Source organism: Mauremys reevesii, linkage group 11, assembly GCF_016161935.1.
Source record: "Mauremys reevesii isolate NIE-2019 linkage group 11, ASM1616193v1, whole genome shotgun sequence".
Taxonomy (NCBI): Eukaryota; Metazoa; Chordata; order Testudines; family Geoemydidae; genus Mauremys; species Mauremys reevesii.
This window is the reverse complement of record NC_052633.1, coordinates 23,415,422-23,435,226: the sequence shown is the minus strand read 5'-3', so window position 1 is coordinate 23,435,226 and position 19,805 is coordinate 23,415,422. Positions and strand designations below refer to the sequence as shown.

Below are 19,805 nucleotides of genomic sequence, written 5' to 3'. Positions count from 1 at the left end.
TCCGGGTGGCGCGGGAAGGACTACAAATCCCAGAGTGCATCGGGAGTCGGGCTCGCGGCGCGTGCGCAGAATGCGGTCCGCTAAAGCCGCGGGCCGGTTTGAAGCGGGGAAGGAGCTCCATGGAAACGGGGCCGCGAAGTGTCAGCGAGCGCGGTAAGGGGTGACGCTGGCCGGGGGGCGATAGAGCGCAGCCTGCGGGGCCCGCTGGGCCTGGGGGCGGCGGGGGGCGACCGACGGGCCTGCCCCGTGCTGGGGCGGCAGGTCAGCCCGGCGCGCAGCTGGGCGGGGTCCAGCTGTTCCTGCGCCCCGTGACATGGCCGCGTCGCCCCCAGGTAACGGCCGGGTGCGGGGCAGCTATGGCCAGGCCGCCCATCGCCCCCATGAGCGTCAGTGCCACGGCGCCCGAAGCCTTCGCCGTGCTCCAGCAGAGGATGAGCGTGGTTGAAGAACAGACCAGCGCGCTGGCGAGAGACCTGGAGCTGCTCGGCGTGAACGGACAGAGGTACGGCTGGGACCGGGTCCTCCTGTTCCTGGGGAAGGACCGGGTCCTCCTGTTCCAATATTTTTTTTAGTAACTTTTTCTCCACTTGTTGCACTTGTGTTTGAGTGAGCTGGTATCTGAGTGAGCTGGTATCGTAGCTCGGCTTCTCGGGGGAGTAGCAGTTGCTAGCAGAGACACATGCTGCAGCCATCAGGCATAGCCAGAAACATGCCAGCGGCGTGAAACAAGATTTAAAAAAAAATTATATAAATAGTGCCACATGTTCTCTTCTTTCAGCCTTGATCTCTTCCATTCAAAGCCCTTAGAGACACCTGGGAGCCACCAGCCTGTTAGCCCTGTTCGGGCCAGGGTAGCGTTTGTAGGTGAAAGTGACATGCTATGGAAGAACTGTAACTCTCTAGTGAATCGAATGTGCCGGCTGGAGAGTGTTGTGCAGACCTTGAAGCTAAACCTCTTCCGGTTGCAGACGGAAAAGGAGCTGAATCCCAAGCATGCAGGTACAGAACGTCGAAAGCTGGTTTTTGTGTTGGTAGCAGATGTCCTCATTCTGTTTCAGCCCTTCAGATGCATTTTCTCTGCACTCTTTATAATGACCATTTTTGATCCTCTCTTGCTGTCTGGCAGCCCATCTGGAACAGCGTATGAACGCAATGCAGGAGGAACACTTGCAGGAACTGAAGGTTGTACAGCTCGAGGCAATGAAGTTGCGCCAACAGCTAAGTGAGGCAAAAGAAGATGTAGAAAAGGCACAGGAAGAAGTTCAAAGATTAAGTGCTGCTTTGGAAATTGCCACAGCAACCAAGGTACAGGAGCTAGCTGTGAGTGTATATGGTGATGTATTGAGCTAAGTTCCCTCTAAGCTGCGCCACCACAAAGCTGCCTATTAAGCCCCATACAGGGGCTCGGGGCCACGGCGGGGAGAGATGTCTCTACCCCAGCAGGGACCTGCAGCGGCAGGGAGAGGTGCCCAGGGGTGAAAGTAACTTAAAGTCTTACCGGTATGGAGGCCCGGCTCTAGGCCCCCGGAAGGTGCGGGGCCTCCGGTGGAAGGGGCGGGGATGGGGATCAGCTTTCCCCAGCCAGCCCTTCAAGCACTGCCTGGCCTGCGCTGGGTGGGGCTCCGGCGGCAATTTAAAGGACCCAGCGCTCGCTGCTGTTGCAGTAGCAGCGATGGCGGCCAGGAGCCCAGGGCCCTTTTAAATTGTCAGGATCTGGGGCAGCTGGCCCTTCCCCCTCCAGCAGCCGGGGGGGCAAAAGGGGCAGCAATATTAAAGCACTGCTGTGGGGGGTGCTTTAACGTCAGCTGTGTATGGGCCCATACCAGCGGCCACTTCTTACTGGTACGCTGTACCAGCCCACTTTCACCTCTGGAGGCACCCTTCCCTGCTGGCCCCAGCATGGACATGCCTGCACTTACGTAGCCGGGGGAGAGGAGCCCCTCCCTTGGCCTGGCCCTGCCTTGCTAGAGCTGTTGCAGCCGGGGAGAGGCACCTCTTCCAGAGCCCCAAGCTACTGTGGCAAGAGGGGCTGGGGGGAGTCCTCTCTCCCTGGGGCAGCCTGCACCCCCCTGCCCGCATCCCAACTCTTTGTCCCCCCCCCTTCATACCCCTCATCCCTAGCCCACCCCAGAGCCTGCACCCCCAGCCAGAGCCTGCCCCTCCCCCACACCTCAACCCTCTGCCCCAGGCCCCTGGCACATGCTAAACTCCTCGGCCCCACTCCCACCACATGAATTTTTGTTATGTGCATCAATATGAAGATGTGTCACACATCACCTCCATATTGGTACACATAACAAAATTCATTCTGCACATGGGTGGGAAAAATTAAAGGGAACACTGGGGCTGAGAGTTGTAGTTTTTGAAGAGTGTCTATACTGATTCCAATACTAATGCACTGGTCTTTAAATGCTGCCAACTTTGAAAATGAAACTCTGCTTTGATGTGCTCAGAGGTTAGGTGTGTGTGATTAGAAATGACATTGTGTGGCTGGTGCTGTTTTTGTTGGAGAAAAAGACAAAGACAATTTCATCTTTGTGAATGGATCTCTCTGGATCCAGCAATAAATGATGGTGATAAATTGAGTATGACTTAAAAAAAAGACAAACAAACAACAACTCTGTATTTATAACCCCTCAAGAATTGGGGTTCTTGCCACCTCCAACTCATGGATTGCTAAGCACATCTCCATTTTCCCCCATATACTCTCTGGGTCCCACAGCTAGGCCACCATCCTTCCACCTAAAGAGGACTGTTCTGGAATCTGTTACCCATCTTCTTAATAGTCTTAAGTGGTTGCTGAAAAGCAATGCAAGGTGTTTGTCTCTTTAGAGCACCAAACTAGAACTAGGAATCAAACCCAGGTCTCAGCATGACATGTAAATAAAACAATAGCAATGGGTTACTGGCCAGCCTGGTTTTGAAACTCTCTTGAAAGTTTTGCTGCAGTTGTGAGGCTTAAAAAAAAATTATTTTTTTTGGTCCTCTTTTAGACAAATGTAGCCATTGCAGCAGAGGAGCTGAGGACAACAAAACACATAATGAACCATAGACTTCAGGAGGTAAGCACAAAAGAAGGTTAGAAGGAAGAGTGAGGTGGGTGTGGGTTTTTTTGGGAAAAGCCTGGATGGTGTCAAAGTTAGACTCGGGACTCAGTTTGTCAGACCAGTCTGTTTTATTAGCACAGCGCTCTGCTAATAACACCCAGTTTGTGTCTTGCATGGTTCTCACATTATCTATCTTATTTATACAGATAAAAGGGCGAGCACTTAACAAGATAACAAAGGAAGCAGAATCTGATAAGTTTACCTGGGCTAGACATGCATATCTTATTTCCTTACTAACTATTACCGATCTTCTGTTAATGTTTCGTCATTAGCACCCTTGTTTATGCCTAATGTTTCTTTTCGTGGCACCTGTATTTCAACATTTCTTATTTCTGCTTAAAAGGTACATACAACATTTCTTTAATCCATTCTTATTTTTACAATATAATTCATTCTACTTTCACAATGGTGATCTGGGTGTGAATCTGTGAAAACCAGCAATGGAATATGCACATCTGAAAGGAGGCTGCTGAGCATGCCCTGGTCTACAAACCTAAGACAGAATGTCTTTCATGCAAGATACAAAATGTGTTAGTTGAAGTTACTAACAGAGATCTGAGTTCCATGCTGTGGAAGTAGGTTTTACCCTTAGCCTACAATCTTCTAACTGCTTCTTGCAATCATGGAGAATGACTTTATTGCATCGAAAAATGGAACTGGTGACTTAATGTCTGCTAGCTAGTGACCAAGTTGTGGCACGTACCTTGTTATGGACTAATTAAAGAAATAGAGTGTAGACATGAGGCATCTTATTGTCCTGATGAAGTAGGGTGTGAGCTTCTGAAAATATGTCCCTTATATAATTTAATAACTTCTCAAGCTGAATGAGCAGCAGTTCTGAAAGACTTAAAAGGGGTCCTGATCATGTTTTGGCCAGAAGGGTGCTTGATGCAGTATGAAAGCTGCAATGGTGGTAAGCCTTTACCCACCTCACATCCTTTCTGTTCCCTAATGGAAGCAGTTGGTGAGATCATTTAACTCGCTCTTTCCATTGGGAAAATATATTTCCTCCCCCTCTAGCCCACCTTGCTCCATAAAATGGGAGGGAAAGAGAAGATGTATCCCCTCCTTAGTTCAAAAAAAAATACGTGCCTCATGGGAGTGCCAAAAAGCTAAGTGCTTTCTCTCACTGTTCTCAGAAGCCTAATGCCCCAGTTGTCAAAACCTCCAACTACAAATACAATGTGGATACTCTTTGTCAACATAGGTCACACTGAAAAAGTGAATATCAAAGTAAGTAGTACACTTACGTGTACGTGAGTGGCTTCTCTGACTTCTGGTGGGGACCCTCCCATTCACAATCACACACAACGCCGTCAATTGATGATTAAGTCTCTCTGTAGCAACTACAACAATTATTTTCCTGGCATTCCTTTTCTATGTATTTTCAGGTTCTTTTAATGTTCCTTAGTAGCTGGAAACAAGTAAAGTTATCACTGTGTGTAACTGACCAGATCTCCCCAGACCACTGGTCTGGTACAGAGATTTTATCACTCACTTTCATTTAATTATTAAATAAAATCCTGTTTTTAAAAATAGTTGACTTTGCAATAGAACTTCCAGTTTGCTGTGCTGGAGAGAGGCTGTAGGCCTTGCAGTAAAATTCAGGTTCAGGTTGCCCTGAAGTACACATAGCCCTTGTTATAAGCAATGCATTTAGGTATTTGTGTTGTACTCACTGGAGGATGACAGATCTGAAACAACATGTGGAGTCTCTTCAGATAATAGTAGTCATACAACTTTAAACATTTCTCTTGGTGTGTATCTGATGCTCTCTTCTTATAGTTCACAGAGGAACAGAGATATTAATTCCCAGATACACTAGCTCACATGTTTAACACTCAGTATTTTGGCAGTACTCATGACCAGCATGGAGCTAGGCCCCAGTTCTAGGCCCCATTTCAAATTGGTGCTGGTTTCTCTGCAACAAACTGAAGAAAAGCCTAATTTATTAATGTTTGTGCTTAGGAATTCTCTTCTTATTATGGGCTCTTATTAGTAACTTGATATAAATGTCTTTAGCAAATCAGGCTTCAAAGTAATCTACATGTTCTATCAACACCACCTGGAGATAAGAGAAATGCTCCTGGGTCCTAGCTTTTCCTGGGGATACCAGAGATTGGAATCACCTGTTGCATAGGGTCAAGAGTATATCGTGTGTGATTTGCTTTTATAGAAAGTTTCACACTAAATATATCTAAAGCTTGTAGTTCCAGTTACAGAAAGCTTTCACAGAAGAATCTTGCAGCAAGAGGTTTTCAGTGTATATAAAACACATGTTAATAAAATGATAGATTCCAACCTGGGAGATTCAGCTGAATTGGGTTTTTGGGGAAAAAGAGTTGCTGCTTAGTCCTTACTGAATAGCAGCTATCCCCTTTTAGCAATGAACCCAAGAGTCTCATAGTAACACAGTATGCTACCCTGCAAGGAATTGAACTTTGAGTCTCGAGTGTGGTGTGGAGACTATATGCCTGATTCTAGTCTCAATTACATTGATAATCAACTGGAATTGCACTGATGTGAGAACAAAATCAGGCCCACTGTGTTTGCTCAGTCCCTGCAGTGGAAGAAGTGCCTCATCTCTGCAGTGACTCTTTCCCACGTGTTCAGAAACAATGTTGACTCAGTCCAGAGGAAGACAGACACAGCAGGCCCTTAGATGGAGGAATGGTAATGTGGCAGAAGAGCAGTAAGATTTGAGGCCGAGAAAATAGTTGGGTCTCTGAGCACGCTGTAGGGAGCAGAATTGCCACTCTCAGTAAACACAAATTTTGGTCCAGGTGCTAAATCTGTCTGGTTATTAATACATTTTCCATAGCTGAGTGGGTTGTTTGGTATTGCTTCCTTGCTTTACCACCTCCATGAAATACTTACTCCATAGTGTTATATCACCTTTAACAGATCACTGGATATTACTAATAATGGTTGCTTTGCTGTATTGAACCCTTACCTGCTTCATTAATCTTCAGTTTTTATGGCTCGGTGCTGTCTCCAGCCACATACCTGGTGTTTTGTCTCTTGTAGCTAAGGGAGCAGCTTTCCCAAGAGGCAAGCCTGCGGGAGTCTTTGGAGGAATCCCAAGCGACCATGCTGAGACGTGTGCAGGATATGGAGATAACAGTAGAGGCAGAACGGGAACAGGTTGGAGAAGCACAGCACCTCTTCCATTTTTTCTTTCTCTCTCACTTCCCCCCCACCCCCCTTAGCAGGAAGAATAATAAGAGGTTGGAGTGCTCTTCCTAGAGAGCAGTTAGTATATCTTTGTAATCACTCAGCTTCAGTGTGCAAGGTGTGGAAAAGGGAATCTTGATTAAATAATTATGAGGTGTTAAAGGTCTAAAAGTTGACAAGCAATTTAATGTGAATGCTCTGCAGAGAAACAGACTGGCAATTGTGAAATCCAGCAAAAGTAAAAATAATGCAAGCAGGAAGTCCTGCAGCAGAGTGAGGGTGATATGTGCTGCATTCAGTGCAATAAACTCTGATTACCTGCCTGGTGAGTATATGGCATATGTGTGCATTCAGTGCAAGCACCTCATGGTCCATAGAGACAGAGGACAGGTGCTTGACATCAGAGTGGCTGAACTGGAGGAGCTAAGGGGGACAGAGATGTACAGAGATAAGACTTTCCTGGACACAGAGCAGTCCTGCCCCCGCCTCATAGCCCTGTGCTGTTGAGGAGGATGAGAGTCTTGGGGAAGGAGAACATCAAGATGAAATGAAGGGAAACAGTCCCATAGTTGGGATCCTCCTTCCAGATGATGTCACAGTATCCTTATGACAGATTTGTTACCAATCTGCCTGAGGCCTTAGGTGATCAGGCTGAGGCCACAGGATCGTTTGGGGAGGAGATGATGAAACACACCAAGTGTCTAAGTTTTAAAGCTTTAATAATAAAATACTAAAACAACAGTGGAGAGTGCTGGGGCGGGAGGGGTTCCCCACATCACTCAGAGGAAGGAAGAAAGTGTTAGTGCCCCAAGCCCTAACCCACTTTCATACTCACACCCACACTACCCGACGCTGGCCAAGCCTGGGTGTAACGTAGAAGAAGGGGGGAGGGATGGACGGGAGTTCTTGTCCTGGGCCTAGGTTGTCTGGAGTCTACTGTGATCTCTGAGTTGCTCCAGCTCTAAGGAGGGTTTTAAGTCCTAGGTTCCTCTGGGGGTGTTCCGTTCAGGGACCTCTGCTCCTGATGCTCTTTGTACCAATCAAAACCGGCTCTCTGTGGTCTCCTCAGCTTTCCCAAAACACACCGGCTAGACTTCGTTGTCCTCTTTGTTTTCCTCCGTGCGGGCCTTCGCTTGCCTCGCTTGTTATGGGCTGGCTGTGCAAGTCTGTTCAGCTGAATCTTCCTTTCTCACAGCTGGTCGGTGGATTCTGGGCCCCCCTCTTTCTTGGCAGGCAGCCAAGAGTCAGATGTGTGCTGTCTGTGGCCTTGAGCTGGCTGGAGTCAGTGTCATATTTTCAGGCCTAGCAGGAGTGTGGAGTTAACCTGTTCTTTGTAGCCTTCTTCCCCCTCTGGCCTCTCACGACATGCAAAAGAATCTTCCATTCCACACTCATTCACATCTTTGACCCTTCCCAAAATGTCCTGCAATGCTTGCAATAGTGTTAGCAATATACAGTGCTGATCTGCCTTCCCCAGAGGACCCCTTGAGGGAGGGGGCCATTGGGGTGTGACAGCCTCTCCCACAAAGCATACCTGTCTGGGGAGGAGATGCCTGTTATTAGGAAGAGACACATAATAGTAATGGGGGGGTGCAGTTATTAGAAATATAGATAGCTGGGTTTGTGATGACTGGGAGAACAGCACAGTGAATTGCCTGCCAAGTGCAAAGGTTACCGACTTCTTGCAACATCTGTACAGACTGATGGGCAGTTCTGGGGAGGAGCTGATGGTCATGGTACATGTAGGTACCACTGACATAGGGAAAAATAAAAGAGGTCCTGGAGGCCAAATTTTGGCTGTTAGGTAAGAGATTAAGATTCAGGACCATCATGGTAGCACTCTCTGAAATGCTTCCAGTTCCATGTTCAGGGCTGGTTAGATAGGCAGAGCTGCAGGGTCTCGAATGAGATGATGGTTTTGGAAGGAGGGATTTAGGATTATTAAGAACTGGGAAATCTTTTGTGAATGGAGGAGCCTATATTGGAAGGATGGGCTCCACCTAAAACACAACCAGATTACTGGCATGTAAAATTTAAAAGATCATAGAAGTGTTTTAAGCTAAGGGCTGAGGGTAAACCAACAGGTAAACCAATTGTGTGCACACAATTCAGGCAAACCCACCCCTCCCTTAGGAGAGGATTTATTAAAGGGGATGCTCCATAGCCTAGTAAAGAGAAGAGGATAGAAGTTGATAAAGTAGAGGTATGGACTGAAGAAAAACAGTCAAATAGAGTGCTATTCAATTACACAACGTGCAGGCAGACAACTAAATAGTGACAAATTTTGTAAGTGCTTGTATACAACTGCAAAACGTCTAAATGCTAAGATGGGTGAACTTGAATGCCTGGTATTAAATGAGAATATTGATATAATAGGCATCACAGAAACTTGCTGAAATGATGATAATGTGACATGATTATACCAGGGTATAAAATATATAGGAATGATAGAGTAAGTTGCACTGGAGGAAGAGTATCAGAGGGGTAGCTGTGTTAGTCTGTCTCCATGCATCTGAAGAAGTGGGTTTTTTACCCACGAAAGCTTATGCCCAAATAAATCTGTTAGTCTTTAAGGTGCCACCAAACTCCTTGTTGTACTGGTGGAAGAGTGGCATTATATGTGAAAGAAAGCTTAGAGTCAAATGTGTAAAAATCTTAAATGAATTTAATAGTGTCTTGGTATCTCTATAGCTAGAAATTCCATGCTTGAATAATAACAGTAGGAATATACTACTGATCACCTGACCAGGATGGTGACCTTGATTGTTAGACACTCAGGGAGTTTAGAGAGGCTACACAAACAGAAAACCCAATAGTAATGTGAGGGATTTCAACTATCCCCATATTGACTGGGAACATATCACCTCAGGAGGAGAGGCAGAGATAAAATGTCTAGACACTGTTCATGATTGCTTCTTGGAGCAGCCAGTTCTGGACCCACAAGGGGAGAGGCAGTTCTTGATTTAGTTCTAAGTGGCATACAGGGTCTGGTCCAAGAGGTGAATATAGTTGAACCACTCAGTAACAGCAACCATAATGCAGTTAAATTTAATATCCTTGTAGGGAGGAAAACCAAAGAAACCCAGCAGAGTAGCATTGAACTTCAAAAAAGGGAACTACACATAATGAGGAGGAGTGAAATGCCTGTAAGCTGCATGGGATTTTTTTTAAGCACACCATAATAGAGGCTCAAAACTATATATATGCCCCAAACTTAAAACAAACAAACAAAAAAAAACAATAAAATGCCACCATGGCTCAAAAGCAGAGTAAAAGATGGCTAGAAACAAAAAGACCTCTTTTAAAAATTGGAAGTTGGAGTCTAATAAGGAAAATAGAAAGGAGCAAAAATCTGGCAAGTCAAGTATTGCCAAAAAAGAATTAAGAGCAACGAGCATAAGACACAAAAACTAACAGCAAAAAATTAAGTACATGAGCAGCAGGAAGCCTGTGGCGCCACTGGATGTTCAAGGAGATGAAGAAAGCACTCCAGAACGACAAAGCCGTGGCAGAGAAGCTAAATGCATCAGTCATCACTACAGAGGGTGTGAGGGAGATTCCCACACCTGCGCCATTCTTTTTAGGTGATAAATCTCAGGAAATATCCCAGGTTGTGGTGTAAATAAAGGAGGTTTTGGAATAAACTGATGAATTAAACAGTAATAAGTCACCAGGACCAGCTGGTATTCACCCAAGAATTCTGAAAGAACTGAACTATGAAATTGCAGAACTACTAACTGATGTGGAACTTCTCTCAGCTCCTGTAGCAGGTGACTGGCGGATAGCTAATGGGATGCTGAAATTTAAAAAAGGCTCTTGAGGTGATCCTGGCAATTACAGGTCAGGAAGCCTAATTTCAGTAACAGGCAAATTGGTTGAAACTATTGGAGAAAACAGAATTCTCAGACACACAGGTGAACATGAGTTGTTGGGGAAGATCAACATGGCTTCTGTAAAGGGAAGCCATGCCTCACCACTCAAAATTTTTGAGGGTGTCAACCAATATGTGAACAAGAGTGATGCACTGGATATAGTGTACTTGGACTTCCAGAAAGCCTTTGACAAGGTCTCTGACCAAAGGCTCTTAAACAAAGTAGACAGTCATGGGATAACAGAAAAGTCCATGAGACTGGTTAAAAGATAGGAAACAAAGGGTGGGAATAAATGGTCAATTTTCACAGTGGAGAGAGATAAATAGCAGAGTCCGCCAAGGATCTGTACTGGAACTAGTTCTGTTCACTATATTCCTACCTGATTTGGAAAAAGGGGTAATCAGTGAGATGACAAAGTTTACAGACAATACAAAATTATTCAAGGTAATTGAATCCAAAGCAGATTGTGAAGAATTACAAAGGGATTTCACAAAACTGGGTGACTGGATAACAGAAGGGCAGATGAAATTCAGTCTTGCTAAATGCAAAGTGATGCACATTGGAAAACATAATCCCAACTATACATACAAAATGATGAGATCTGAATTAGCTGTTACCACTCAAGAAAGATCTTGGCGTCATTGTGGATAGCTTTCTGGGTACATCTGCTCAATGAGCAACAGCAGTCAAAAAATCAACAGAAAGTTGGGAATCATTAGGAAAGGGATATATAAGGCAGAAAATATCATAATGCCACTATATAAATGCATGGTACACCCACACCTTGAATATTGCATGCAGTTCTGTTCACCCTATCTTAAAAAAAAGAGATTTTAGAAGTGGAAAAAGTATGGGGCTGGGGGAGATGAGGGATATCGAACACCTTCTGTATGAGAAGAGATTAAAAAGATGGGGACTGTTCAGTTTAGAAAAGAGACAACTAAGGGTGGGATATCTCAGAAGTCTATAAAAGCATGAATGGAATGGGGGGGAAATGTGTTATTTACCCTTTCACATAAATACAAGAACCAGTGGTCACCCAATTAAATGAATAAGGCAGCAGAATTAAAACAAACTGCTTCACACAATGCATAGTCAACCCGTGGAATTCATTGCCAGGGGATGTTATGAAGGCCAAAAGTATAACTGTATAAAAAAAAACAAAGTTCATAGAGATGGTCAGGGACACAACTCCATGCTCTGGGTGTCCCATAACCCCTGACTGCCAGAAACTGGGATTGAACAACGGGGGATGGATCACTCAATAAATTGCCCTGTTCTATTCATTCTCTCTGAAGCATCTGGCACTGGCCACCGTCAGAAGGCAGGATACTGGGCTAGATGAACCATTGGTCTGACCCGGTATGGCCATTCTTATGGAAAGCCTCTGTATGTATTGTGGTTGTATTAAGGAATCTACATTGATATTCATGACACACCAGAAGGTGAAGGAAGTTAATTATGACTAGTTTATCCTAACTTTTCAGCTGGCAATCTCTCTAATTTTAGTTAAGGGTTTGGGTTTTTTTTGGTCTTTTCAGTATTATCAATGGTACAAATGTTTTCAGTGTTTTATAAGTAACTAAACAATATTAAACATTAAAAAGAAATATGCATAGTAGTATCGGCTAGCAAAGTACTGGTACAGCTTTCTGCTAGAAAACAACATTTCTGAAGATATTACATAAGGTTCTTAAACCTTCTGGAGTAACAATGTTTTCCCCAGGAATTCCCACAATAACAAAGGTGGCTTTCAGTTCACAAGAGCCTTTGCAATATGAAGCCCTTGTGAAGCATGAGGGTGGTGAATACAGAGAGAGATTTGGTTATACTTCAGATAAACAACAAAATACCCAGGCAACAAAGGCTGCCTAAACATTTCTAAATCCACAGCACTACAACAGGACTACAAAACAACAACAAAACAGGTTGTGAGATTTATTCATGTTTAAATTAATCAAATGAGCAAACCTTGATTTATTTATGTATTTTGTCAACCCTGGGAAAATAGGTTTTGGGCTGTCAAGCATCTGCTTAATCTCTGTTCCTTCAAGGTCCCTTCTGCTGCCTTTGGAATTGTTCAGCATACTGCTAATAGAAATTTCATACTTTCTTCTTTTCCTAGCTTTTGTTAGTTATCTTAAGATTCTTGTAGACTTCAAGTTATACAGGAAACTAACAGTGAATGAGCAAAACAAGATTGGATTAAAAGGAGAGAAAATGGTTTAATTTAATCCATCCCATGCTTTCTGATGTTTGTATTTATCACAATGTCCTGTTTTGATAAGTAGTGCGAGAAGAGACAGAATGGTTCATATGTTCAGACTTTGCTTATTTAACAGTCTGCCTTCAGTGGCAGATCCACAAAGCCTGTCTTTCTGTGATCCTTGGTAATGCAATCGCTGGCCACCCTGCTAATTTGATTTCACTTCTCTTATAATATGTATCTTTATTATCTCTGGCTCCACCTGTTTGATGCATAAAATAAGCAGGCAATCGGGACCCTTTCTACAGCCTCTGATACCGTAACACCTGCCCTTTGTGATTCTTCTTTAAAACATTATGCTTGAAACAATCTGATTAGCTTTTTCCTCTCCAATAGGCTAACCATTTGGATTCTGAAACTTGCTTAGATTCTCATGTTTTATAAAACTCTATATCCCAGAGAAAAGCTGATTGTGTGATATCCCTATAGGTACAGGTACTGCAGCAGGACTGCCATGGCCTGCACAAGGATATCCAGCTTGCCCGAGAGAGGTTACAGAAGGAGGAGGAGAGAACTGCACAACTGGGGCAGGAGTGTACACAGCTGAAAGCTGACCTGGGTATGATAGCAGGTTCTCAGCTAGGACTGAATATTGCCTTTTTTGTTTCAGTTTTCACCAAACAAATTAGCAGTGATTGGACGACTAACATAGTGAACATCAGTGTAAATCGGGTAGAATCTGAGGCCAAAATAGGAAAAGAACAAGTTAATAATTACTTTAGACAAGTTAGATATCTTCAAGTTGGCAGGGCCTGATGAAATACATTCTAGGACACTTAAGGAACTGGCTGAAGATATTGCTGAGTGCCATTAGTGATTATCTTTGAGAACTCGTGAAGGACGGATGAGATCTCACAGGACTGGAAAAGGGCAAATATAGTATCTATCTATAAAATGGGAGAAAAGGACAACCCAGGGAATTATAGACCAGTCAGTTTAACTTTGGTACCCAAAAAGATGATGGAAGAAATAACCAAACAAGAAATTTGTAAGCATCTAGAAGGAAACGGTGATAACAAATCCATGTTGATTGTTACTTAAGAACAAATCATCACACATCAACCTTAATATCCTCCTTTGACAACAAGCTGGTGGATGTGGGGAAGCAGTAGATGTGATATCTCAATATTAGTAAGGCTTTTGATACTGACACTTGACCTTCTCGTAAACAAACCAGTGATATATAGCCTAGACAAATCTACTAGAAGGTGGGTGCATAACTGGTTGCAAAAACAAAACAAAGTAGTTGTCAGTGGTTCACAATCAAGCTGGAAGGGCATATCGAGTGGGGTCCTGCAGGGACATCTCCCGGGTCCAGTTCTGTTCAATATTCTCATAAATGATTTGGATAACGGCACAGAGAGCATACTTATAAAATTTACGGACGATACCAAGGTGGGAGAGGTTGCAAGCGCTTTGGAGCGCAGGATTAGAATTCAAAATGATCTGGACAAACTGGAGAAACGGTCTTAAATAAATAGGATGAAATTCACTAATACAGATGCAAAGTACTTCACTTAGGAAGGAATAGTCAATTGTACAAACACAAAATGGGAAATGATTGCCTTGGAAGGAGTACTGCAGAAAAGGGATCTGGGTGTTAAGTGGATCACAAACTAAATGAGAGTCAACAATAAAATACTGCTGCAAAAAAAAAAGAAGAAAAAAACGAACATCATTCTGGGATGTATTAACAGGAGTGTTTTAAGCAAGACACAAGGAGTAATTCTTCCACTCTACTCCTGGGGCTTTGCCCCAGGAATATTCACAGACAGGGCTCTGCTCCAGCAATATTTGGAGCTTTTCTTCTCCCTGCTGTGCGCTGCCGGCCAGCCCTTTTTTTTTCAAAGCCGCCAGCAGGGATCAGGATCAGGCTGGGCCTGCTGCCACGGCAGAGCCCAGAGCTCCTTTGATTCCCAGCCGCCGCTGGATTGGGCTGCCTCGCTGCAGGCAGCCCAGAGCCCCCTGATTCCCCGGCGCGGCTGCTGCTTATGGGACGGCTCTGGGCTGCAGCAGCCCCCCCGCAGCCAGCCCCCCTCTGGCCCCTGGCGGCTGGGGGCGGCTGGCCCTCTCCAGGCCCCAAGCCAGCCCCCAGCCTCCTGCCTCTGCTGCCTGGGGATAAAAAAGGCTGGGCTGGCCGCGCCCTCCCAGCAGCCCTGCCCCCTCCCCTGGATGCTGCTGGGGCCTCCTGGGCTGGGCGCTGGGGCGGGCCCAAGCCCCTCGCGGGCCCCTCTGGATTCGATTTACTGGGCTCTGGGCTTTGGCCAGGCTCTTGCAGGCAGCCAGCAGCCCCGGCCCCCGCTGGGAGCACTGATAAGGCCTCATCTAGAATGCTGTGTCCAGTTCTGGGCACCACACATTGGGAAAGATGTGGACAATTTGGAGAAAGTCCAGCAGAGAGCAACAAAAATGATTAAAAGTCTAGAAAACATGACTTATGAGGAAAGATTTAAAAAACTGTGTTTGTTTAGTCTGGGGAAAAAAAGACTGAGGGGGGATACGATAAGTCTTCAAGTATATAAAAGGTTGTTACAAAGAAGAGGGTGATAAATTGTTCTCCTTAACTACAGCAGACAGGACAAGAAGTACTGGGCTTAACTTGCAGCAAGGGAGATTTAGGTTAGACCAGGGGTCAGCAACCTTTTGGAAGTGGTGTGCCAAGTCTTCATTTATTCACTCTAATGTAAGGTTTTGCATGCCAGTAATACATTTTAACATTTGTAGAAGGTCTCTTTCTCTAAGTCTATAATATATAACTAAACTATTGTTGTATGTAAAGTAAATAAGGTTTTTAAAATGTTTAAGATGCTTCATTTAAAATTAAATTAAAATGCAGAGCCCCCTGGACCGGTGGCCAGGACCTGAGCAGTGAGAGTGCCACTGAAAATCAGCCTGCGTGTCACCTTCGGCATGTGTGCCATACGTTGCCTACCCCTGGGTTAGACATTAGGAAAAACTTCCTGACTGTAAAGGTAGTTAAGCACTAGAACGAATTACAGAGGAAGGTTGTGGAATCTCTGTCAATGGAGGCTTTTAAGAACAGGTTAGACAAATACTTGTCAGGGATGGTCTAGATAATACTTAGTCCTGCCTCAGTGCTGGGAACTGGACTAGATGATCTATCAAGGTCCCTTCCAGTCCTACATTTCTATTATTCTGATTTGTTAGCCTTACAGCACCTTCCCTAGCAGACAGCAGAGGCTTGAGTGACTGAGGTCCATCATTTCAAAGCTAGTAGCGTCCTCCTGATAGGCTACAGCTATATTGGCTAATGGGAGGACTGCTAATTATGAGAGGTGATGAACTCTTGAAGAGACTTCTCTTGGGTTTTATCTGAAGCCGCTGAAACTTTTCCTAGCTGGAGGAAAAGTAGCTGCAGTAATAATAGAGAGAAGGGAATAGAATGATAGCAATTTTCTTAATGGATTTCATCAATGCGAGTCTCTTACAGAGAAGATTTGAGCTAGTGAGTAATCATAGGACTTAATTCTTGAACTGATATTTGGCTATTTTGCTGGTTGCTAATGACTCGGTCTTTTGGAGCTATGGGTAGGGGTGTAAGATAGCACAGCATGAAAAGTTCCCTGACCACTTTTCCTTTAGATAATTTGGGAGCTGCTGTGAGAAGCACTGTGAAGCAGGGGAGGGATTTAATGGGAACACAGCCTCTCAGAACAAAGATGTCAGTGAATGAAAATTTAGTTGATCTGATCAGGAATTCCTGCTTCAGTGAAGTACGCTGGTGGAATTTCCACCCAATTTCAAACAAAAGTTACACACTCGCACCATGAAAGGACCACGCCTCCTGGGATCTGCTTTTTTCTTTAAAAATAAAATCCCTGCCCCATCCCCAGAAAATCCTCAATATTGCCTAAGTGTTCTTCCTAGGGTTCCTTCCCTCAAGGCATGTCTGTTCCAGATTCTAGTTTCTTCTGCCAGAGAGCCACTCCCTCTTCCTTTATATTCAGGGTGAAATTTAATGAGCCATATCTGCCTCTTTGAGATAGCAATAATTAACCTGCAGCTTTCTTAAGGGTTCCAACACCCACTAGCTGGGTATGAAAACAGGAGAATCTTGCCATGCTGTTATAGTAGGATTGGGTGGGTGGGAGAGAGCTCTCTTCCTGTACAAACAGAACAGTTTCCTTTTCCCCCAAACAAAAATCCATCTGTTACCCAAGTGACAAATTTGGGCTGAAACTTAGTAAATTTCTAGTATGCACTAAAGGATTAAAACCTGATACTTGTCACCAGTGTTCCCTTTAATTTTTCCCACCCACATGCAGACTGAATTTTGTTATGTACACCAATATGGAGGTGATGTGTGACACGGCGGGGTGGGGCCAAAGGATTCGTAGTGTGGGAGGGGGCTCAGGGTTTGTGCAGAGGGTTGGGGTGTGAGGGCTCTGGCTGGGGGTGCGGGCTCTGGGGTGGGGCTGGGGATGAGGGGCTCAGGGCTGGGGTAGAGGGTTGCGGGGGGGGGCTGAGGGCTCTGGGGTGGAGCTGGGCCTGAGAGGTTTGGGGTGCATTGGTGTTCCCTGGGGCTACAAGGGAGAGAGAGAGAGGATTCCCCACAGCAGCACCTGGGCTGAAGAGAGGCGCCTCTCCCCCGGCCACAGCAGGGCTGGGCTGGGTTTGGTTGGGGCCAGGGATGGGGTGCCTGTCCTCTCAGTGGGGCCGGGCTGGGCTGTGGGAGGGGCGACACGGTAGGTCCAGGGCTTGGGGAGAGGCATCTCTCCCTGCTGGAGTCCTGAGCGCCTATGCAGTACTTAATAGGCAGCCGTGTGGCCATGCAGCTTAGAGGGAATTTAGCTTGTCACCATGTACTTTGATCCCTTCCACACAGATTGAATTAGGAAGAAATGAAATGGCATTTTTCATTTAATTGTTTTTCCTTTAGCTTCTCCAAAGGGAGTTTGCTTACTTCTGGGGGAGAGATTAATGCGGAAAGTAAAAGTGAAATTATCCTTCTTATTAAGGCTTTCTTCCTTTGTTATTTGAAATATCTTTTGACTGACCTTTCCACAATGTACTTTGGATGTTGTAACCAAGAATTTTTGATTGGCTTCATTTTTATATTCTTTTCATTCATGTATCTCTTGTCCTCTTCACCTTTGTCAGTATCTCATTCAGAAGCAGTGCAGAACTGGAAGAGGCACGGTATACAGATAGTTCATTCAGACCAACACAAGTACATTCTTTTTGTACTCTGTGTGTGTGTTTAAACTAGGGGCCTGAGTTTTTAGACACAAAACCTATATGGTATTGCACATAATCTGTGTGTACAATTGCCACATAATTCAGGTTATGAGTACAATTACCCAGGATGCATGTGCAATCACAATCATTGCATGCATAAGTGAGAGGTACAGTAGTGTACTTTCCTCTTAAAAAAAAATATAGTAGTAGTCTTGCCTGTGATTAACAGGAAGGAAGGATGTGCTCTACAGTGATCCTGCTGAAAGGTTAGATCCATCAGTAAAAGTATTATCAGACAGAGCAGCATGTTCATGGAAATCTTGCACATTTGTTCCATATTCAGTTACCTAAGCAAGCCACTTTAATTTAAAAGGTGACATTTTGATTTACAACCATATAGTTTCATGGCTTTGTTTTGATTTTGCTCTGCCTTAGATTCCAGAAACTGCATCATTTCCCAGCTCAGTGAGGAAGCAAAAGTAAGTTGTAAACAACTGTTGGAGGGGGAAAGGGTTGATTTTTTTTCCTTTTTCTAATGTAAGAAGCAAAATACCACTGTACCTCAGTCCTTACCTGCAGGCCCTCTGTTGTTCCTCTCATGTACAGGGACTGTTATGTGGGTGAGATTGGATAGCATCTTTTTTATGTGAACAAATGCCACCCAGAGACTCAAGGCTAAATAAAATGAAGTCTGCTTTAATTCTGAATAAGAATGTCTACACGGGCTTAATGTGGTTCAACTAATCCATTTTAAATTCACACTTTTTAGTTAGTTTGGATTAATTTTTCTGAATTCCCTGTGTAAGACAAGCCCTTAAAGGCTACTGAACAATTAGCAAAACAGGGATTAATGTCACAAGTTATGTGCCTAATCTAGGTTTGTCTTTGATTTTTGGAGGTACTGTATTTACTACTATGGGGAAGGGCTCCTATCAGTGAAGAATCCAGAGTTGAATGCAAAATTCCAAGTGTGGCTGCAATAGCATCATAGAAAGAAGCTATTTACTTTCTAATCCATTATTATTTATTTTGTGTATTATAGTAGTGCGTAGGAGACTGAGTGATGTAACAAGACCTCCTTGTGCTCGGCCCTGTACAAATACAACAAATAGTCACTGCCCCCAATGAGCTTACAGTCTGTATGCGGTCTGTGTATATGCAGCCCAAAGCTGTGCTTGAAAGCAAAAAGGTTTTAGTGATGTCAAGGCTTGGTATACACAAGCAGTGCTGCATCAGTGGTGATAGATGAGCAGATGTAGGATTTGTGGCAGGAGGAGAGTTTAGGGTCAAGAATGATGCCAAGATCACTGACAGTAAAGGCAAATAGGTGTTTTGAATTGATATGAGGTTGTGCTTGACTATCCAAATAAACAAAATACACATGTAGAAAAGGCTGGCATCTACAGGTGCTTAAGTAGCACTGTTACAGGCTAACCAGCTCTGTTAAACAAAAGGTGAGAGACAAATGTGAAATGCCGTGAAATTCTTGGCTGGATGATGAAATACACTGTGTCTGTTTTAACCTTTTGTCATGGAGAAATTCTGTTTGATTCTTCCCTTTAGAATGCACAGCTGTCTTTCAGCAAAGAACATGAGGAAAATGTGCAACTGCGATCTGAAATAACAGCTCTGCGAGAGACAGCAGAGAAAGTACAGGTAATGAAAGTAGCATCTCTTACCATATCACAGAGCTAAAATATAGGGGGCAGGATCTACAATGACTAATTGAGTGTAATTCTCACATCTTGGTATGCCTCCCTGGTCTGGGGTAAAGCTACACAGTGAAAACTGCACAGTCTGCTTGCTGAGCTGGTGACAATGAAAAGTCTTCAGATCCAATGTTAAATATGATGACTTAGTTTCTTGATGTTGTAAATTTTGAAATCCCAAAATATTCACTTTAGTTTATGGTCTCTGATTTAGCCACAATTCTAACATAGGCTTCCAATCTTGTGGCTGCTTTTATTGATATACTTAGACTTCTAAGAAGGCGCAAATTCTACTTATTGAAAGGGCTGATTCTCCATTACTTGAAGACTTTAAATCAAGACTGGATAGTTTTCTAAAAGAGACGGGATAGCTCAAACACAACTTACTGGCTTGATGTAGGATTTACTGGATGTTATTATGGCCCGTGTTAGGCAGGAGACAAGATGATTATAATGGTCCCTGCTGGCCTTAGAATCT

General features: G+C 44.2%; 1 protein-coding gene across 5 annotated transcripts in view; it reads left to right on the top strand.

The window, feature by feature from the left end:
* Window positions 1–9: 9 nt before the first annotated feature.
* CCDC150 (coiled-coil domain containing 150) overlaps window positions 10–19,805 on the top strand; it is a 46,030-nt gene continuing 26,234 nt past the window's right edge. For 4 of the 5 annotated variants that reach the window (XM_039495394.1, XM_039495392.1, XM_039495393.1 and 1 more), the window contains exons 1-9: window positions 10–153; window positions 333–502; window positions 779–999; window positions 1,127–1,305; window positions 2,994–3,062; window positions 6,135–6,251; window positions 12,849–12,978; window positions 18,054–18,097; window positions 19,182–19,274. In XM_039495394.1, coding sequence (XP_039351328.1) covers window positions 357–502; window positions 779–999; window positions 1,127–1,305; window positions 2,994–3,062; window positions 6,135–6,251; window positions 12,849–12,978; window positions 18,054–18,097; window positions 19,182–19,274 — 999 coding nt within the window. In that variant the 5' untranslated portion in view covers window positions 10–153; window positions 333–356. Of the gene's footprint in view, window positions 154–332; window positions 503–778; window positions 1,000–1,126; window positions 1,306–2,993; window positions 3,063–6,134; window positions 6,252–12,848; window positions 12,979–18,053; window positions 18,098–19,181; window positions 19,275–19,805 lie in introns of those variants that run through there. The other variant, XM_039495395.1, reaches the window with a different exon arrangement.